Source organism: Corythoichthys intestinalis, chromosome 4 (genome assembly GCF_030265065.1).
Source record: "Corythoichthys intestinalis isolate RoL2023-P3 chromosome 4, ASM3026506v1, whole genome shotgun sequence".
NCBI lineage: Eukaryota > Metazoa > Chordata > Actinopteri > Syngnathiformes > Syngnathidae > Corythoichthys > Corythoichthys intestinalis.
Genome location: NC_080398.1, coordinates 18,273,115 through 18,296,400, shown reverse-complemented (window position 1 = coordinate 18,296,400; position 23,286 = coordinate 18,273,115). Strand labels below are relative to the sequence as shown.

Sequence of the window (23,286 nt, the reverse complement as noted above, 5' to 3'; positions counted from 1 at the left end):
GCAGGGGTGTCCAAACTTTTTGCAAAGGGGGCCAGATTTGGTGTGGTAAAAATGTGGAGGGCCGATCTTGGCTGACGTCCTTTATGTAGAACAATATATTTAAGAAAATTTTAGCAAGCCATTCTGTGTGTTACATTTGCTTTATTATTATTTTTTAAATTAATTTAGGGCTGTCAAAATTATCGCGTTAACAGTCGATAATTAATTTTTTGAATTAATCACGTTAAAATATTTGACGCAATTAATGCACATGCCCCGCTCAAACAGATTAAAATGACAGCACAGTGTCATGGCCACTTGTTACTTGTGTTTTTTGGTGTTTTGTTTCCCTCTGCTGGCGCTTGGGTGCGACTGATTTTATGGGTTTCAGCAACATGCGCATTGTGCAATTATTGACATCAAAAATGGCGAGCTACTAGTTTATTTTTTGATTGAAAATTTTACAAATTTTATTACAACGAAACATTAAGAGGGGTTTTAATATAAAATTTCTATAACTTGTACTAACATTTATCTTTTAAGAACCACAAGTCTTTCTAGCCATGGGTCACTTTAACAGAATGTTAATGTTAATGCATCTTGTTGATTTATTGTTATAATAAACAAATACAGTACTTATCTACAGTATGTTGAATGTATATATCCGTCTTGCATCTTATCTTTCCATTCTAACAATAATTTACAAAAAAATATGGCATATTTTATAGATGGTTTGAATTGCGATTAATTATGATTAATTAATTTTTAAGCTGTGATTAACTCGATTAAAAATTATAATCGTTTGACAGCCCTAAATTATTTCAACAATCTCGCAACTAGCCTTTGTGGCGTTCTCTCGCGACTCTCGGGCTCTTGCGAAATACTGCTGCTGTAAAATTAAACTAGCTTCAAGTTGCTTCAATTTCTCGCTACGTATCTTCCCTGTAATCTTGTCGTACATGTCAGCGTGTCTTGTTTGGTAATATCGCCTCACATTGAACTCTTTAAAAACGGCGACTGTCTCTTTGCAAATGACGCAGACACAGTTGTTGCGTATTTTTGAGAAGAAATAGTCCAATTTCCACTTACCCTTGAAGCGTCAGCCGTCACAGTCAACTTTATTTTTTGTTGTTGATTGTCGACCCTCGTGAGGAAAAAGCGGCATGGAAAATGAATGAATGAATGTCGCCATTTTAGAAATGGGGAATAAAGGGTAACATGGGGTAATGTTCGTTAGAGTGCTGCTGCCTTTTAGTGGGTAAATGAGGAGCAGCATTTAGTGTGTAAGCTACTTCATATGCTGGTAGCAGTACTGCTGACCAATTTATTAAGTCTGTGTGCGGGCCAGACGTTATTGATTTCATGACAGAGGCTGGGGGCCGGACGAAATTTGACCATGGGCCGCATTTGGCCCCCGGGCCGGACTTTGGACATTTCTAATATACTGTATGTGTAATTTATAAACACCTTCGAGTTGCTGGCTAAATCCACAGTAGAAATGTATAATCTTTTTGCTAGACGACTTTGTGTCATAGCTCAAATGTTACAAGTGTATCTCTCTCGCATTTATCCATGTTTCCCTCGCCAGGCATTAACCAGGACCTTTTGGATGTCAGCAACATGGCCCAGTGGAAGCCAATGTTGTATGGGGTTGCATTTCTCCATAGCACTGTGCAGGAAAGAAGAAAGTACGGCCCTCTGGGGTGGAATATTCCCTATGAGTTTAACCAGGCAGACTTTAATGCCACTGTCCAATTTGTTCAGAACCACCTAGATGACATGGATGTCAAAAAGGTAGGAAATCTCCAACCACTGAGTGAAATATTTTGGACAACAAAGATTTACTATATATTAGCCTTTAAATTCCCTCAAATAGCAATTGTAATTTAATTGATGGATTAATTGTCTGCTGCAATAAGTGTTATAAAATAATGAGGGTTAACAAAGGTCTTTGACCAACGTGAAGTTGGTCCCCCATCAGATAAAAAATGTATGTAAACATGATGTCAATCATTTGTGCTACGTTTGTGCTTGTGTCTGCTGTAAAAATGTGTGCTGCTATCGTTTTTAAGATATTTACAATTCTTTTATAGGTCAATCTGAGGTCAACGAGCCCCCCATTTTAATTAAAAAAATGGCAAAAATTGTGCCAATTGTTATATTCACTATATTCCCCCGCTTTTCCGCGAAAAACGAGGGAATACAACGATTTTTTTACCCACTGTATTCCCCGCATTTCACATTTTACAGCAAAATCAAATTTCACTGTGTTCTCCCGCATTTCCGCAAAAACGTAAAAAACGAGGTAATACAGCGAAAAAAATGTTTACTGTATTCCCTCGTTTTTCGCCATTTTCGCAGAAAAGCTGGAGAATACAGTGAAAATTTTCCAGAAGTAGTATCCCTCTCAAGACATTCTCCTCCACGTGTGAGCATAATTAAATCAGCGCCAATTGCCCATGCAGCAGGACTCACGGGAGGAAAGCAACCTTTGTCCCTGCTGCCCTTATACTGTAGCACTCCTAAGATGGACCAGTCACAGCCAACACTACTCTGACCTTCACAGATATACGTATTTTCATCCAGAGTTTAATTGAATAGAATTCTAGGCGTGAGTGTCCTAGTGTCATGCTCAAGGGCACCTTTTAATTGTTTTGCCTTAAGTGGGAATATAGTAGCCTAACTGCACACTCATGTTCTAAAAAATGACCAAATACTGCCCAGTTGAATTGCATATTTTGAACTCACTTTAACTACATGTTATATTGTGATATCGAAAATATTTTTTATTTTTAAAAGCAACTTACCTAGGAAGTCTTGTAATTTCTTTTTCAGGCCACAAGTACTGTATTTTTCGGACTATAAGTCGCACTAGCCAAAAAATGGCCAACGAAGAGGAAAAATATTTAAGTCGCATTTGGGGGGAAATTTACTTGGTAAAATCCAACACATAGAACAGATATGTCATTTTGAAAGGCAATTTAATATAAAAATACAATAGAGAACAACATGCCGAATAAGTGTACAGTACGATAATGTTACATGACGCATGAACAACGAAATGCGAATATACTGTCCTCACCAGGACGTTACTGCTCGGTCCTGGCTATACAGCGAGCTCAACTCCCAAATGATGATGCTGGACGTCCGTATAATTTTTCTGACTTTATTTTGGCTGTCGTTATGACATCATCATTTGAAGAGTGAAACTTGAAATAGCAATAATACAAATCAATTTTGTCATCGATACCAAACAGTTTCGCATCAACGTAAATAATGTAATGACACAAATGGTTAGCATTAGCACTAGCATTAGCACATCGTTCAAAAAAACCACACAACTGGCTCTAAGGCTACGTTCATACTACAGGTCTTAATGCACGAATCCGATTTTTTCGTGTTTTTCCGACTCGAGTGAGGCATTAACTTGACGGTCTGAACGTGACAAGTCGCATAGAACGGGACCATTTCAAATCCGATCTGGGTCACTTTTGTATGTGGTCTAAATCCGATCTGGGCCACATTTTCCCAGACTGTCGCGGCGGTCTGTACTGTCCAGTCCCGCAAATCGGATTTAATGCAGCAATTACGTCATCAAATAGCGAGAGAGTCGTTACCGTAGCGATGCACCTGTGCGTTATTAGCGCCTAGCTTGCAGTGAACACGGCTTTTGAGGAAGAGCTGAGCTTGACAACAGTCATAAAAAATAAAAATGGGTTGAGGATAAGCCTGAGAATGCTCAGTTTTCTCTCTGTTCCAAGTGAGCAATATTTCAACATTGCCTCCACGGCCGAGAGTCGGGACAAACTGCCCGTATGTGTGTGTGACGTGCACGGACAGTGCGTGCATGCTGTCGATCCATATAAACTTTGAATATTTGCCTAAACGGGGATTATTTATGTCTGTTATTTGTGTCCACCTTTTGAAAAGCAAAATATGATATCCCTGGAATGACGGATGACGTCTGTCATTTGTTTTGATGGTTCTGCGCATGCGGGTCTTCTTGCTTAGCGGGTGTCGGACTGCGAATTAGTGCGCATGCGTAATACTTGAACGGTCTCAATGGATAAAGGCAGTATGAACGGGCACGCCAAAAAAACGGATATGACAAAAAATCGGATTCGTGCATTAAGACCTGTAGTATGAACCTAGCCTAAGTGTCCGATGGCGGGTGGAAAACACACAACAACAACAGAAAAGATGATACACACAGGCGTTGCCTCTGTAGAGATATTTTACAAGCATAAAAAATAAACGTAGGTTCGCAGCTCTCTCTCTCTCTCTCTCTCTCTCTCTCTCTCTCTCTCTCTCTCTCTCTCTCTCTCTCTCTCTCTCTCTCTCTCTCTCTAAACTAGATAGTAACCTTTGCTATGTGTGGAAGTCATTTAATGTTATAAATCAACCGTTAAAGTTATTAAAATTGCTCCCGTTATTGCATTAGTTCCCTTCTGTATACTTTTGACATGTGTAAGTTATAAAACGGTTTCATCATTTAAAGATAGATTTAAGTTAAGTTATGCCGATTTAGGAGTATTTAGGATAAAAAGTGACTTAGGTTCGCTAGGAAGGTTCTCTACAACAGAGCCTTCTTGAGAAGTCTACTGCTTTAAGATGGCGGCTGTTTACCCACGCATCTAGTTCTTTATTATACTTGTTGCTAATGCCGCTGTGTCTGTCATTTGCATCTAGTTCTGTATATATGTGATATCTACCAAAGCATTATGTGGGTGTAGTTTGTAGGCTATCGGCTACAGTCAGGTATTATTGGAGCCACCTAGCATCGCGTTTGCAATGGCGTCACACTCCCTTACCTCCTCCCCACTCCTGCTCTGCTTTCTCGTCTCCATGAGTCCGTCTAGTTAAGTTTAGGGTAAAGAATTGGGCTAGGGCCAATTGTCCAAAAACCCTTTAAACTTCACATTGTGTGACCTGTTTTTTTTTTTTTTTTGATAAAAAAAACATGAAAATTATCACCAGTTTCTTTGCCAAGTAACTAATTACTCTTACATTCAGGTAACTGAGTTACTAAGGCAATTACTTTTTGGGAGAAGTAATTTGTAACTGTTATTAACTACTTTTTTAAAGTAAGATTAACAACACTGCTCCCAACACTGTTGGCTTTCCTCATATTGTCTAGCACTTTAGATTTTGACATATTAATCTTTTATTTCTTGGCTATGGGACAAAGCACAAATGCTCTGCGCTATTGCTTCTACCTTGGTTAGCAACAAAGAGACAAAATTATGACAATTATGGCGACTTTTGCGTATCCTGAAGGGAAAATGGAGGTTATTGCTCGTTGCATACATTTCCATGAATGATACAGATATTCCTGTTTTATTTATTTTTTTAATGCTTACTCTATGCTCCACAGGGTGTGTCATGGAGTACAGTGCGATACATGATTGGAGAAATTCAGTATGGCGGTCGTGTGACGGACGACTATGACAAGCGCCTTCTCAACACTTTTGCCAAAGTTTGGTTCAGTGAGGAAATGTTTGGACCTGCATTTAACTTCTTTAAAGGTTATAGCATCCCAAAATGTTCTAGTGTGGACCAGTATCTTACATATATCCAGGTACGTTTATTTAAGGGAATGCATTTACATTTTTGTTACAAAAACATATCAACAAAAACATATCAACATAACAATGTTGTTGTCATATGTGGATTTGGATAGCTATATGTCTAGATTAAGTGCAAATATATTCCTTTCCCCCAAAATACTACTGATAGAATAAGCGCGCTGAACTGTTGTGGGCAGCTTATGGGCTTGTTTCATTATGATGGATGTTTGTGGCTGTCAGGGTCTGTATAGAAGCTTATTGTGCTCAGATGAAGGAAAGGCACACACACTTATTATACTGAATATACATTTTTTTCTATCAGGAAAAAAAAAAAAAAATCCATTGGTTTGTCCATTGGTTTGTTTCCCTTTACTTGGACAAAAGGCTGCACTTTTATGTGCTCACACATGCATTTGTGTATTTAACTTTATGCGAAAAGACAGAAGCGGTGTCAAGTCCCTAAAGGCAATAAAGTAACTACGACAAAAGGTAATTGTGTTAAGCACCCAAGGGTTACTCATCTTCACCTTCTCCCTCCCATACAAACCAGACGCGCTATTCATTTGTGATTTTATTTCAGACTACAGGAAGACAAGGTTAAGTGATTGGACTAATTTAAAAGCATACAATATTTTAAACTTATGTTCTGCTTGACACAATATGACGTGACTTGACCTCAATCTTCTAAAATGCAAGAATTAGAAACGACTATGAGCTGAAACAATCATTGCGTGAAATGCCTCGGGGTTTCTCATCCTTCACATTCATTTGTTTGGGATTTGATCCTCAGTCTCCCGTGGAGTCTTGTTAATTTTACTCTTTTCTAGAAGGATATTTCGCTTGCCTCAAGCACATATTGTAAACCAATTAAGGAGATTGCAGAAACTGCCACTATTGCATTGAAAACTGCCCATTGCAATATTAAAACATGTCAGGAAAGTATTGCAGGGATAAATGTCATATTTTTAACAATGATGACCAGAAATCACTTAGATGTTTAGCGACCTAAAATACAATTAAAGCGCAAGGTCAGAATTTTTGACATTAGGCTTAATCTTGGAGTTAGCGGGGGTTTAATTAGTTGGTGGAGTTGAAATTCTGTGCAGTTTGTAAGTTATTTGCTAGTTTCAGGGCGCCAGAGTGCCTAAGCTATCGTGAGTCAATGGAGCCAACTTAGCATGACAATAAAAAAAGATACAGATCTACAAACAGATGCAACTTAGTCAAATGAATTAAAAATGCAGATCATTGTTCCTAAACACCGATGCGGCCAAAAAATTGTCCCACAAAAAACTGCCGTAATTCATTTCATTCTGCAGGGCTATGTTTTTTAGATGCGTAATACGACCACAATAAAGGGGAAAGCTTCGGCTACTCGACCTCACGCTGCATTCGAGGAAGGTGGGAAGTCGGACTTATTCCGCTCAGAGGGTACAAGTTGCAACCTCAAAGCGTTCCAAGCAAATGTAAACTGCAAAGATGGCTGATCGTGACAAGTTGTTTATTTATTTTGACAATCAAAGGAGATTTTCATCTCTAGCTAACCTGCCTTTTCGTAAGCGATAAAATAGTGGAGGCGTTCCAATGATATTTTCCAGCTCGTGGGTTGAAAACTCTGACTTCCCACCTTCCTCGAATGCAGCATCAGTCTGCTGAGGTAACTGACAGCCAGCAACATGGTGAAATGCACATTTAGAGGTTGTGGAAACAGACAAAAGAAATGGGCAAAGGAAAGTTTCCACAAATTCCCTATGAAGAACGAGGAACAATATAAACTGGTTACTTGCTGCTGGCTACGACATAAAAAATCAGCGGTGAAAAAAAACAAAACTATGTGATATCACTCCGCCCTGCTCCTCTGCAAAGCTTTTGGATTACAAATGTTGCTGTTCATACTGCAATTATTGACACGCAATGGTAAGTTTTACTTTACTACTTAACTTTATCCTGGAAACATTGCCAACACTATTGATTCCATAGGTCATCGATGATTTTCATGTGTGCATAGCTTCTTGTTTTTTTATAAGTATGCTAAGTCGGCCCAATTGACTAGCGCTAGCTTAGCCACTCCGGAGTCCTGAAACTAACAAATAACTAACAAACTACACGGAATTTGTTGAAATCAACATTACCAACTAATTGAACCCTCGCTAACTCGAAGATTAAGCCTGATGTCAAAAATTCTGAACTTCCACTTTATTATTTAACTTACAAAATGAAAGGAGGAACTTTAGAACACATTGTGGAGGGAAATGAATTGTCAAAACCCCATGCTAAAAAACCTGCCTGGCTGCCACACTGCATCTTCAAAAGAAAACAATCTACCAACGTCAGATTTACACACACAAATGTTAACAAACCTAACACAGTAAAGTGCTTGTGAAGCGTAATCCGTTGCCACCGAAATGTTTTTTTTTTTTCCACAGAGTTGTGTCCACCGGCTCTTTCTCACACTATCTGACGAGTCACGTCGATATGCGCATGCGCGCAGCGAACCACTCTGGACTCAGTTGTCCATTCGATTGACTGAGAGACTGACATGTGATCAGCACTGATAGTTAGCTCTTATTGGTTCAAATGCAGATGCGTTTTCTGGAACAACAAAAAGGGAAAAAAAGAACAAATCAGAGATGTAACAAACGGACAAACTTGTTGATTTATTACGATAAAACAGGACAATGCAACGGAAAATTGACCAGATCTTTATGAGAAAGGAAAGAGTTGAAAAGGCTTATTTTATTTTATTTGCTCTGATTGGAAGGTTCACATCTTCCATGTTGCTGTGCACATTTGGACTTATTTGTGTTCATTTCTGTTAGGCTACTTATCTATTTCCTTATTATTTTAAAAAATATATATCTTTGAGTTATTTTTATAAAATACAGTATAATATTTTTTTTACAATATTAAGATATTTATAATAATATATAATATTAATTAATTTCTATTTGCATAATGTACTTCAATTGCGCAAGCGGATTGTAAGGGGTGGCTGGGGGCCAGGCCCCTCCCTGGTGGCCGAAAAGTGCCATTGCATGTAATTGACTTTGCTATATATAAAAGTTGTAAAGCAATAAAACTGCAACAAAAATGAATGAAATACGTATATTTAAAAATATATTTCTATAATGGGTCAAAATTATTTTTCGAACGGATCACGTGACTAGCACCTTAGACGGTCATTTGCTTTACATATAATTTTCGAAAAAAAAAATACAAAAAAAATAATATATATATATTAGGGGAGGCCAATTTTAATTTTCAAATGATTTTTTTTCTTTTATTGAAAATATATATATGTATTTTTTTTATTGAAGCAACTTTTTTGGGGGATTGAATGATTTAGACACAAATGTCTTACCCATAATACTTGTATGGCCCGAACACAAAAAGGATTGCTTCAATCAAAGAGAACTTTTTCAATGAAAAATTAAGTGTTGAAATGCAAAATTTTCAATCTCAAATATTTTTTCACATTCAAAAACTTTTTCTATGATTGAATTTTCTATTTTATAGATTTTTTTTTGTTTTAGTTTTTTGAGTTTCAAATGTATTTTTGCATTCAAACACATTTTTTTTTTTTTTTTTTCTGATTGAAGCGACTTTTTTTGGGGTTGAAAATATATATTTTGATTGAAGCAACTTTTTTTGATTGAATAATAAAGACACAATCTACCTCCATATGACTCCACCCAAGGGATACAATTTTTGACTGGGGTAACTACATTGGCACGACATGGGCGGGCGTACCATATTCAATGGATGACGATCTTGGCGAAAAGTATTGCCAAAACAGCCTGATTTAGAATTGCCCTCAAGAATGATGGGAAACAAAAAACACTCATTGTTAACTTATTAATATAAATATTCTTGTAAGTCAAGAATATTTTATTTTTTTGCTAACTTTTATTGCTAACACTGCGTTTCGGGGTCATCCACATGTTGTGCCCCCCCTGCCCTAAAAGACAAACTCTGCCTAGGGTCAATTGTCAATATTTTTGTTAATGTTACTTATTTCATTATTAATTAAAATAATAAAAATCTGAAAATAAGTGACTATTTACATTATCTTCAACTTTAATGTACGTTCCATGTCCTTAAGTTATGTCCTAAAGTAGTTAAAATTATTAACTTATTTTGCACATAACAGAAAAAATACAATCTTGAATGAAAATCAGTTTTTACGTGTTTGCCTTGTTACAGTAAGTAAAATGCCACTGGCCTAATGCATGTGTAAAATCTGCTTTGTTTGATTGTGTGCAGGAATAACTGTGCTAAATGCAATGTTCTTTGCATTCCGGTGATTTTAGGAGGGTGACACCCCCCCTCCCCAAAATAAATAATAAATAAATAAACAATTTCTGGCTCCGTGGCCGGCAAGAAATTCTCGCCACTTTCACTCCTGGTCATCTGGGATAACCATCTGACCCTGCTGTGATTGTGAAGTGGTGAATAAAAAAAAAACCTACATGCTATTCAGTACATGGAAATTATTTTACTTGCAACTGTGGACAAACATTTTACGGTGTTATATTACGGAGAATTTAAGTCAAATGTATGGTAAAGCTAAAGGATAAGTCAGTATATAGCTTCTTCCTATCCTTTATTTATTTAATAACTGATATTCACATGGTCTATTTATCATGTTATGGCTGTAAAAGCAATTTAAGGGAAGATTAGCTAAATTAAATTGTTGCGATTGGCTGATCCATCAGGATCTTTAGAAGTTGTTGTCCTAAGAAAAGATGAAAATAAGATTTATTTCATAGATTTTTTCAAAAGATGTCTGATCATTTAATGCCTTGTATCCCATATACTGTAAAAGCTTTGTATAATGGTACACTGGTGTCCAATATTCAAAAGCTTGTCTGAAATCTTTTTTTTTTTTTTCCCGTTAGGGTCTCCCAGCTTACGACACACCAGAGGTGTTTGGTCTGCACCCGAATGCAGACATCACCTACCAAAGTAAATTGGCAAAAGATGTGTTAGACACAATTCTCAGTATTCAGCCTAAAGATAGCTCATCAGGAGGAGGGGAGACCAGAGAGGCTGTGGTGTCCAGGCTGGCTGACGACATGCTGAAGAAACTGCCCGCAGACTATGTACCTTTTGAAGTAAGTGTGTGTGTGTGTGTGTGTGTGTGTGTGGGGGGGGGGGGTGCCTGTATGTATGTGTTTGAGCGAACGTACGTGTGTGTTTCTCAGCAAATGTTGGTGGGTGCGTTTGTGAGCCCTAAGGGAAGTGTTTCAGAGGAGCCAAACATCATGAGTAATACTCTTCACCTTTCACTGGTAACGTGCTAAGTGTCAGGGTGGTAAAGACAAACAGAGGGGTGGAGTGTGCATTAGTGTGTGTTAAAGACAGTAATAGAGAAAACGGGGATTTAAAAAGAATACAAATTACGTATTTAGTACATTACAAGAACAACGAGTGGAAGAAAAAGGTAAGATACAGTGACGAACTTTCAGAGCATTGTGCGCATTCAGAGAAGGACCATTCAACACATTTATATTCAAACAAAAAATCATGTAATTTAATGAATACATCAAAACATTTCTTCTGTGGTCTATTCAGGTCCATTATTAAGTTTACATCAGCAACCAAAGGCCTACTATCCAGAAAGCATATTATCCATTGAGAATTGTCAACCTCTAACAATATCTGGTTAGCTGGCTGGTTGGGAAGGCCAAGCTGTATGTGTTGGTTTCGAGAGTGACAGGGGAAGCAACCGTATCCATTTGTTTTAGACAAGGCGCCACCCTGTCCTTTATCAAGTCCTAAACTATGACGCTGATTGGTGAGAACGAGCAATAAAGAAAGAGAGAGCTATTCGGCCACAATCGCACGGTGGATCGGGGTCAAATCACAGTTATCCAGCAAGATGTAACACTCGTTTGTATAATATGTTCTTTAAATGGTCTGTTTTTTTAGTCCTTCTCTGAAGGCATACAATGCTCCAAAAGTTTGAACTTTTAGCCCAATATTTGGCACTTATAAGCGGATTGACCGGCACAAACCCACTAGCCCATCACTGCGCTGAAATGCACAGATAAACTGTAGAACAAGATGTCGAATGAAGTCCTCTTGAAGAATGGAAGGAGAATGGATTTTGAGTTTATTTAAAGTGCGTACGACAGGAGAAAAGTATCAAATAGGATTATTATGTGAATTACAATCATATTTTGGGACGATTCGTCTATATACAACAATTTAGCTAACCGCAGATGACGAGAAATTTGTCTTTTAATCCGCCGGTTAACCATGCCTACCATTATAGGGCTCTAGCATCCCAACAGGTGGATGACGTCAACGGAGTCACGATTTCATTTGATTTAGTATGCAGCCCATTGAGGGGGAATTATTCACAACGAGGAAAACACGACGAAGAGAGCCGCAAAATGTCATTGTTTCAGTCTCTCTACTCCAATATTTTTACAGGATATTGTTTTTATCCATGTATTTTCCCCAATAGCTAAATAAATTGCTTGAGAAGGACCAGTCAGCCCGTTGAGGGGGAATTATTCAGAACGAGGAAAACGTGACGAAGAGAGCAGCAAAATGTCAAAATGTCATTGTTTCTGTCTCTCAACTCCAATATTTTTACAGGAAATTCTTTTTTATGCAAATATTTTTCCCCAGTAGCTAAATAAATGGCATGGTCATGACAAATAACAGTCTTGTGGTAAATGGAATATTAAATAATAAAAATGCATTTATTCAAGACGACATGACAAAATTACTCCATAATGGTCAAAACTGTCGACTTCACCTTTACTGTCGCACCTCCCGAACGATATTTTATGCCACCTAAATCGGGCTTATGTCATTTCCCTTCCCCGGCTTCGGAGAATGTAAACAAACCAAGAGGCGTGACAGCTAGCCGAAATGCTAACCCGAACCGAGTGATGTTTCAAAGTCTTCGAAGCGGAAAATCACACATAACACATAACGACTGGATTGTCGATTGTCTTTGCCGATCGGCAAACCGCCCGGCGGAGAGCAATTTACAACTCATTCCCACGATACTACAGACAGGAGCGCTCGCTGGGGAAGCAGCTGGACAATGACCGCTGAACATACCGGCCGACGTCGAAGGAGTGTGTAGCTGCCAAATGGTCAACATGAATATGGCAAAATAATGCTTTACTACACGGCGAAGTCGTAAACAGCGAGAGACTCAGTGGAGGAGGGCGGCTGCAGTTGTCGTGCAACTAACATGTGCAGCTAATGTGTATGAGAAGAGCTTTTTACATGCCCATCTGTGATCAAACGTAAGTAGTCCTTTATTTAAAGAAATTTTGTAGTGTATACGTTGTAATCGCTGTATTCGCGGCTATTGTTAACTCAAAGTTGCAATTTCTGATCGGTCGGAAAATTTGACAGAACACCGAGCACATGAGCACAATAAGCGGAGTATAGTGCTCTCCTGGCGGGGGGATGTGCGACAAGCCGGCGGTGTTGTGCCGAAAAATAGCCGCCCCGCGTGCACGTCAGCCACAAAATGCAAGCCACCTACATATTAAAATGATCCCAGTATTTGACATAATACAAAACACGATTTTTACTCACTTCCTCGTAAGTCCCATGGTCCCACAGTAGTAGGGCTTGTTTTGGCCAATATCCACCTGTGAATGGGAACCTTTTGAAACCCCAAAAAGGCGCACACGCCTCTCTCTCGTACAGCAAGATTTTTCTGCAGCCGTTTGGCTGGCGTGATACGAAAAATAAACGTATTAATCTGCAAAATCAGCTGAATCTTTAGTCCTTCTCATACAACAGTACGGCTGTTTAGTGAAGAGGACTCCTTCCTCCGTACTCGTCACAGCGCCCTCTTTCTCAACTCGAGACTGTTGCCGGAAGTCATTCATTTTCATGGCGCGGGATTCAAAAAACTAAATAAACATAGCGATCGCTTCCACACACGTCCAAGCGGTCCATTTCATTCAGGAGCAGAAAATTCTGCGTGTATTATGAAATAAACATGCTTTTTCGTGTCACAGGCACTTTAAATGCTTTGGGGAACTGATGTTTTAGTGTAAAATTTTCATACTTAATTTATCTCAAAAATGTGTATTTTTCTAACACAGGGAGTCAAATTTCAAATGCTTGTTAGGTGGTGGCAAGCACTTTTCCTGAAATCACAGCTAATGTATTACAAAAAAATATAAAGATAAAACCGTAATTTTTGGACTATAAACCGCTACTTTTTTCATTCATTTTGATACCTGTAGCTTATTGTCCAGTGCGGCTTATTTGTTCATTTATTTGGGTTAATAGGCAACACTTTTTTTGACAGCGGTTTCATAAGACTGTCATAAGACCGTCATAATTATGACATGACACTATCATGGGCATTACTGAATGCTTATGAAAGATGCCATTAAGTGTCATCCGGCAAATTGTGTCACTAACTCCATTTATGTCCAGCTCGGATCTTTTACATCCATTCAAAAGTGAGATAATTTGCCAGATAACACTAAATGACATCTGTTATAAGCATTCATTAATGCTCATGACAGTGTCATGTCTTAATTATGATTGTCTAATGACAGTCTTATAGAGGTGTGCATCGGCACTGCCCTCACGATTCGATTCGATTACGATTCGGAGGGCCACGATTCGATTCGATTCGATTCAGAGGGCCACGCATTTCCCCCCTGCAGTTCTTGGACAGTAGCTCCCTCTACAGGTAAACATGAGAATAATAATACAAATGGGGAAACCAAATCCATTGCATCACTGGAAGATTTTTGAACGGACTTATATATTTTACTATGTGCTGAATCGATTCGGCTTGTTGCCCGCATCGAATCGCATCGTCCATGGCCCGCATCGGGATGCATCGCCGCATCGATTATTGTTGACACCAGTACAGTCTTTTGGTGCCACTGTTAAATAAATTGTTATCAAATACCATAACTAGCGATTAATGAAACAACTGGAACATTAATTGAAGAAATATTTAGCACAGAACAGGATTTTTGATCATTATTTACATCTGTAGCACTGCAATGTATGCTAGAAGGCATGTTGGACGACAACAGTGTTGAGAGCAAGTGGCAGAAGAGGTTGACTGTCTCCCCCAAGGGAGCAGTGATGGCCAAATGAAGCTTCTTGAAGCAATGAATAGTGGTTCATTTGGTCTTATGACAGTCATATGATGCTGCTGTCAAATAAAGTGTTACCGGTTGCTATCTTTTGGTGTAAATATCCCATAATACAGTGATTACAGCTGCGGCTTATAGTCCAGTGCAGCTTATATATGAACAAATGCCGTTTTCGTGCCAAATTTGGTTGGTGGCGGCTTATAGTCAGGTGCGCCTTATAGTGCGAAAATTGGGGTATATTGACAATGAGATTCTGAAAACTGTATAGCAATATAGCTCTGGTCTTTCTGTCTTTTCTACTAGCTTTGTTGTATACTGTTGGTATGACAATGTATTTTTCGAGGTGGAATGCTTGTCAAGTCACTGCTCATGTTGTTGATGAGTCCACTTTCATTTTGAGGTATTCCCCTGTAATAGCGTACTGCACGCATGCTAGTTTTAGACCGTGACGTCGCATTGTAAAGCGGAAGTAAAGCCGAAGTGGGACATTTTAGACCCGCCCTTGCATAGAAACAACGTTATTTGTGCTACTTTTCTCCGGTAATCTTTCAAAAACGAACATGACGATCACACATTGCTTTTTTGAAACTTGTAGAAACGACTCTAGACATTACGACATACGAAGGATGTTTTCTTCGTACGGTTCCCGAAACCAAATCTCGGGAGAAAAAAATGTGAAGACTGAATCAACTTGCGCGGACTTTAACACCAACTCGGTGAATCCATTCACATTTCATTTGCCGTAAACATTTTGTTGGGTTGGCATGGTCTTTCAGAGGACAAAGAGGTAAGCCATTTTTTATATTTTTAACTTATTTATAGCATGACGTTGTGCCGTACTGCTTCTGTCTGACAATGAATGACCTGAAAAGAATAACAATGGTATCTGACTACCACTGGTACCGTTTCTGTTGTAAAAAAAAAAAAACTTTAGTAAGGGGGAAGTGTAAATAAATCATAGAATTAAGATTTGTTAATAACGGAAAAATTAAAAGTGTTCTTTGGCTGTCACTGAGTAGCATTTGCCATTGCTACACAAAATATAAATCCCCCCACAGAACAGTCAGAGACGTAGCACAACCAGAAGATATACTATATAGGAAAGACGGGGCTGGTGGTAAAGGATAGCTTGTTGAAACAGGACAATGTCATTGTGAGTCGCGTAAGAAAAAGGTGTCGATAAACAAGCTAAGGCTATGCTAAGGTTGGCTCGTTTTTTTTGTCTTTTTTAGCCCTCGACACTCAAGCCATCTCTCTAACTGAACATTTTTGTATACTTCCACATCTTTGCAAGTGAATTTGGCACCAGGGACATCATTTTCAGACACAATTGTTTGGTTTAGTTTTGTAAACATCTCCTTCGTAGACGATTTTCATTCATAAAGGACAAGGGTGGCGTGTCCTCCCTTAGTAACAGTAGCTAACGTGATGAATATTAATGAGCGGAAGTGACTTGTTGCTTGCAGTACGCCATTCATGGACGTATAGCAATAAAATTTGGCAGATCTATTCTCGGGATGTATAAACATAGATCCTTCGAAGCCATTATTTTTTTTAACTTATTGTGGATTTATTGTGTTTGCTAGTTAGGAGTTAGTGTTAGAGTACATCTACACTGTTCGTCACAGCCTTCAGCCTGTATAGCTCATTTGAGCATGTTTTTTGGGAGGTGAATGCTCAACTGCACTATTCACAGTTCGCCACTGGTAAGGTGCATACACATACTGTACTACAAAAGTATCATATGAGGATCACACAGTTCATCCAGCTTTGCCTTTTTAGTTTTGGGTGGGACAAAAGTAAGCTACTTCTGGATTGGTGGGGGATTAGAATCTTTCATTTTGTGTGTTGACATTGTTGAAGCGCACCAACAGTACGACAAAAACCTGTGAAATACCTGATTTTGTAACATTTTAAGATTTTAAAACTATGTGAACTATTACTGTTTCTAGAGACACTTTCAACATAACGACATAAGGCCAGTTCAGAATAAATCCACTGCCGTTTTTTTTTTTTTTTCTGACTAAATAAACGTAACAGGTGAAAGAACACCTTCAGAAGATGGGTCCTTTCCAACCAATGAACATCTTCCTGCGTCAAGAAATAGACCGCATGCAGAGGATCATAGTTCTGGTCCGGAACACCCTGACTGATCTTAAACTGGCGATTGATGGTACCATCATCATGAGTGAGAACCTGCGAGATGCCTTGGACTGCATGTATGATGCCCGCATTCCTGAACGCTGGAGGAAGGTCAGCTCAAAACACTTTTTGGCTTGCTGAATGGAATGCTCACAATTGCTTTAAAGTGCGTACGACACGAGAATAAAAGTCTTAAATAGGATTATTATGTGAATTAGAATCATATTTTGAAACGATTCAACTATATACAACAATTTAGCAAAGCGCAGGTGACGAGAAATTAGTCTTTTAATCTGCCTGTTAGCCACGCCTACCATTATAGGGCTCTAGCATCCCCAACAGGAGGATGATGTCAGCGGAGTTGCGATTTCATCTGATTTAGTATGCAGCCCATTGAGTGGGAATTATTCACAACGACAAAAACACGACGAAGAGAGCTGCAAAATGTCATTGTTTCAGTCTCTCTACTCCAATATTTTTACAGGATATTCTTTTTATCCAGGTATTTTCCCCAATAGCTAAATAAATGGCTTGAGAAAGACCAGTCACCCTGTCGAGGGGGAATTATTCAGAATGAGGAGAATGTGACAAAGAGAGCCGCAAAATGTCATTGTTTCAGTCTCTCTATTGCAATATTTTTACAGGATATCATTTTTTATCCAAGTATTTTCCCCCAATAGTTAAATAAATGGCATGGTCATGACAAATAACAGCCTTGTGCAAAATGAAATATGAAATAATAAATGCATTTATTCAAGATGACATGGCAAAATTACTCCATAATGGTCAAAACTGTCGACTTCACCTTTACTGTCGCACCTCCCGAACGATATTTTATGCCACCTAAATCGGGGTTATCTCATTTCCCTTCCCTGGCTTCGAAGAATGTAAACAAACCAAGAGGCGTGACAGCTAGCCGACACGCTAACCCGAACCGAGTGATGTTTCAAAGTCTTTGAAGCGGAAAATCACACTTAACTAGCCCGGATCATTTCACATGACGACTGGGTTGTCGATTGTCTTCGCCGATCGGCAAACCGCCCGGCGGAGAGCAATTTACAGTTCGTTCCCCTGCTAATACGGACAGGAGAGCTTGCCGATGAAGCAGCTGGACAGCGACCGCTGAACATTTATATACCAATCTATGATCAAACGTAAGTCGTCCTTTATTTAAAGAAAGTTTACTTTGTAATCGCTATATTCGCGGCTATTTTTAACACAAAGTTGCAATTTCTGATCGGTCGGAAAATTTGACAGAACACCGGGCACTTGAAGAGGGGAATAAGCCGAGTATACTAGTAGTGCTCTCCCGCCGGTCGTCGGCTGAGGGGACAAGGAGCATGTCACAAAATGCAAGCCACCCACCTACAATGATCCCAGTATTTGACATTATACAAAATACGATGTTTACTCACGTCCTCGTAAGTCCCATGGTTCCACAGTAGTAGGGCTTGTTTTGGCCAATATCCACCGGTGAATGGGAACCTTTGAAACTCCAAAAAGGTGCACACGCCTCTCCCTCCTACAGCAAGATTTTTCTGCAGCTGTTTAGCTGGCGTGATGCGAAAAATAAACGTATTAATCCGCAAAATCAGCTGAATCCTTACTCCTTCTCATACAACAGTACGGCTGTATAGTGAAGAGGACTCCTCCATACACGTCACAGAGCCCTCTTTCTCAACTCGAGACTGTTGCCGGATGTCATTCATTTTCATGGCGTGGGATTCAAAAAAACTAAATAAATATCCCGATCGCTTCCACACACATCCAAGCGGTCCATTTCATTCAGGAGCATAAAATACCGCATGTAATATGAAATAAACATGCTTTTTCGTGTCACAGGCACTTCAAGATACACAAAGAAATAAAACCGTTAATGTCAGTGTTAAATCTGTCTAGCAGCTGAATTCAGTTGGAGGATTTTTTTTTTTTTGGAATATCATGATTCTGTCTCGTTGGCCAGTGATTGACAAATGATTGTTGAATCGTGTAAAGTCTGCTGACACAACTTTCCCTTTTCTTTTAATGGAAATGGGGGCCACAATTGACTTTTATCCTGTCGGGTTTAAACATTTTACTCAAATGCAGAAAAGACTCATGAAGTAATCACTAGCTACACCAGGGTAATTGTTGAACCAACCATTCAACCGTTAGACTGTTGTTCGACCGGTGAAGTCAACTAGACAACAGTCGACTTCACCACTCCGTAACAAATGTGAAAGCTTAGAGTTAATTCATTACCAATTGCGTGTTTTGGCATTAACTACATGTTCACCTCACTGAATAAGTTATTTGGTCAGCGTGGCAAACTAGCAGCAATGAAAAAAGATAATTGGCCAGCACCTGTCAAATTTATGCAAATGACCTTTTGATGGATGACGTAAGCAACGTCCCTTTTGTGCAACAGTCAAAAATATGGTATTGTTAGGTGTTCCTTTTGACACCTGTTAAAGAACTATGGTTATTGGGTGTCTCTGAAGTCTGGTTCGTGTGTAGGTGTGAGAGGAAACCTGTGGAGCTGAGGCGCCAGGGTGTCTGGTAGTCTTTTGTTATTTGGGGTCTCCCAACGTGGCGAGGGGTTTAGGAGGAAGCGGGCTGTGTGTTCGTGGTGAGACACTGCGTCTGCGTTCGGCGGGGGGTCCGCCATGCAGGTGTTGTGGGGCGTCTTTGATGAGAAGAATAGTTGAGACATGTCCAGACAGCCCCACCTATGTAGGACCACGTGATCGGCGTGGGGTGGTCCCAGCGATTAGGTTAGTTTAGCCATGCAATGTTAAAAAGTCATTTCTGGTTAGCCTACCTTAAGAGCGCGCTGCGAAGCATCTTTCCTCCCCGGCTGTGGACCAAATTTCCTGACTTTCACGGTTTTGTTGAGCTAAAAGTTTTAAAAGTCTTTTCAACGTGAGGACAGGACCGACCATGATCAACGAGACATGTGTGAATATTACCCGTGGGCGTCCTAACGTGAATGGAGAAGCCCCACGCAAGACTCAGATGTACCTACGCCGTGTACAACGACCCCCAAACGAGGAGTTGTCAGTGGAGAAGCCCATTTCTGACACAGGTTCGTGGGGCTTCAAATTCAACTATGCTATGGGAGAGTTACGCTTTTTTTCACGGCGTGAAGGCGAGGATGGTCAGATGGTGTCTTCAGAAACAGCCAACGTAAATTCAAATGATTGGGGTGTGTTGTGTGATGTCATACCTGGGGTAGTGGAGAATTCCATGACCTCAGCTGAGGGTTGGGACGACTTGAGTTTTGTGTGGCTATCCAGATCCTCCAATGGCGGGCGTTGGTTTTTCCGTGTGATGATCACTCAGCAGCCTGAGTTGGACAAGGAGGATGGCGAAGCCATTGACCACGACGATTTGGATTTCCAACTGGACTCGTTTAGCAGCGAATGCGGTGTATTTGAACCCATCCTATCATTGCCTCTATCTGACTGGAGTGCTACCATGGGCCGGTATGCGACACGAATCTCCGCCCTTTTCCAAAATGCGAGGTTGTGGCATAACATTATAGGTGTGAAAAAAACGCTGACGTATGTTTAAACCAGGCCCCCTGAGAAAAAGACCCACCTACAGACCCGCCCACCTCAACAGTTTTTATAAACGGCCACAGCCTGACTGTGAGTATACCAAGTAACCACGAGAGAGCCAATCACATCACCTTCTGAGCAGAGACCTGTGGAGATGGAAGCACGCACGCTGAGACGCATACAAACAACATGGACTCCCTTTGAGGATGGCGTTGTTACACCATCTACAGCGCCTTCGGTTTTTAACGGTCCAGAGGTCGCCATTAGCCACCCTGCCACCGAGCCTGAGGGTGCGGGCTCAAACGCTGCAGTGACCATGCCTGGTTCACCATCTTTTTGGCCTGAAGAGCACCCCCCACCCACACGCCCTGTGAGACTTGGAAAAAGGCGCGCAGGTCTGGAGGCGGCGCTGACGGGGGGCTGCGTATCACCTGTGTTCCCGTCGGAGGAGCCCAGGACGCCCGCGTCACCGGCATCACCGATCTTCCCAAAGGAAAAGGATACGTCACCACCACCATCTCCCCGGATCACTGTGAACCCCTCCCCTCCAGAGAAACCTGCTGAGAATGACGAGTCCTCCACAAATTCTGAGGACTACGTGGTGGTTGACACACCCTATCATTCTCTAAAGAAGGCTAGAACACCCCGTTGGGCTGGAGTATTTTTCCGGGAAATTAGAGAAGGTTGGTTGACCCCCGATGAATATGATTGTATTAAAAATACCATATTCTACCTGTTTGAAAGGGTGCTAACTAGCTTTATTAAACAAGAATGTTATGGATGTAGAGTCGGCCACCCGAGTCAAGAACAACACTCTTGCTTATACATCCCGGAAGAGTACTACCTGGGCATTCAGTTTCGTCTCGTGATCCAACGTCTGTACAAGCCAGAGTTTATTCCCAGTATACAATACATGTTGAGACTCCACGGTCGTGCAATTGAACGCAAAAAAGTCGAAGCGGCGGCCGAGATCATTCTACTCGAGCTCCAGCGGGCTGACTTTATTTTTAAGACATTGGATGCAGTAAACAAGGACTCATTTACACCTGATCTTAAACAGAGTTTGGATCAAATTTACTTTGGACTTTGAGGAAGAAGGAGAAACATGGGTAGCCGCAGCTCACGTCTGCTGGAGAAGGAGGAGGGGGAGGAGGAGTTGGAGGTGGAGGTGGGGGGTGTGAAAGCCCCGATAAAGAGATCTGAAGCGTGGGATACCACGCGCTGCCAGCAGGAGGCTTCCACAAAGTATGATTGGAAGGATATTTTACACAGGACCATTCGTTACAACCGTGACACAGCCATAGATGATCATGTGGAGGTATTGATGTATTTGTTGGATTTGGCAAGGCCTTTTTCAGCCATGCTATTTAATATGCGATGGACCGGTTTTGTGAAGTACGTGGTTTTACTGAGTATATTTACGTGTACAGCCAAAGCACGTCTAGCAGAGACCTGTGACAATCTATTAGAAACTTGGGTGGACGTCCCCTCGGTAGGTAGGACTATGACGATGATTGCCTTGTTTGTTGATGCCGCCAAATTTTGTTTAGACAACAACCACCCTGTCGATATAATGTCAGAACTGGATGCTTTTGAATGTGTTATGAAAAAAAGAATTCCAGCTCAGATCCTGACCAAGATCTCAAAGACCATTCACAAATAATTTGTATTCCTTTGTATAAAGGTGTCATGCTGAAATGTATTTTGTACCTAACAACATGTGTGCATTAAAAAAAAAATAAATAAATAAATAAATAAATAAATTAAAAAAAAAAAAAAAAAAAACTTGTCAGTACATTATTTCCCATTTTGCATAAAAACATACAGCTTCACAGATCTGGTTCATTCACCATCATGGCCTTGAAGAGGCGTATGAAAGAGATTTACTACGATGTAGGTCACCCTGCGAGTCTCGGGGGTGTGGCCAGACTGCGCCAGGGGGTGCAAGATGAAACGGGGAAAAAAATAAAACGTGATACAGTTATCAATTTTTTGTCCGGTGAAGATGCTTACACCCTACATAAACCAGCCAGAATTACATTCCCCACGAATAAAGTTTTTGTGTCAGCCCCACTTTCACAATTCCAGGCAGATCTTTGTGATATGAATAGCTTATCAGAGTTTAATGATCAGTTTAAATTTCTATTGACAGTCATTGATATTTTTTCTAAAAAGGCCTATGTACAAGTTTTGAAAAATAAGACAGCTATCGAGGTGACCAACGCATTTAAAGCTGTTCTATCACAGAGCGGTGTTCCAAAAAAAATACAAACTGACGCCGGTAAAGAATTTTTTAACAAAAGCTTCCAAAAGTTGATGAAACAACATAAAATTACGCATTTCGCGACGGCATCAGATAAGAAGGCTTCAGTGGTTGAGAGATTCAACAGAACTCTTAAAACACGCATGTGGAGATATTTCACATTTAAAAACACTCATCGTTACATTGACATTGTCCAGGATCTAGTGGCTAGCTACAATGACAGCTATCACTCTAGTATTAAAATGAGGCCCAACCAGGTTAACGCAGAGACAGCGCAACAGGTGTTTCGTAACTTGTACGACGGGTTCATATGCCCGCGAAGACGTCGGCCAATGAAATTCAAAGTAGGTGACTTTGTTAGAGTGTCAAAATTGCGTGGAGTATTTGATAAGAAATATGAACAGAGCTATTCTGATGAGGTCTTTACCGTGGTGGAATGCCTGCGTAGAAAACACCCCGTCTACAGACTAAAAGATAGCGCCAACGAGGTGATAGGAGGAACGTTTTACGAAGCAGAACTCCAGAAAGTGAAGTTAGCAAAAGACTATTTGTACAAAGTTGACAAAATATTGAAGAAACGCAAAGTGGGCGGGGTTGAACAATTTCTAATCCGCTTTAAAGGTTACCCAGCCAAATTTGACACGTGGTTGCCTTCGAGCCAGGTCATTGACATATAAAAGCAAATAAAC

At 40.2% G+C, this 23,286-nt stretch overlaps 1 protein-coding gene across 11 annotated transcripts in view; it reads left to right on the top strand.

Annotated features, from left to right (window-relative positions):
• dnah5 (dynein, axonemal, heavy chain 5) overlaps nt 1-23,286 on the top strand; it is a 173,918-nt gene that overhangs the window by 129,106 nt on the left and 21,526 nt on the right. For all 11 annotated transcript variants that reach the window (XM_057835036.1, XM_057835035.1, XM_057835038.1 and 8 more), the window contains 4 exons: nt 1,568-1,773; nt 5,354-5,557; nt 10,445-10,660; nt 16,694-16,906. In XM_057835036.1, coding sequence (XP_057691019.1) covers nt 1,568-1,773; nt 5,354-5,557; nt 10,445-10,660; nt 16,694-16,906 — 839 coding nt within the window. The remainder of the gene's footprint in view (nt 1-1,567; nt 1,774-5,353; nt 5,558-10,444; nt 10,661-16,693; nt 16,907-23,286) is intronic.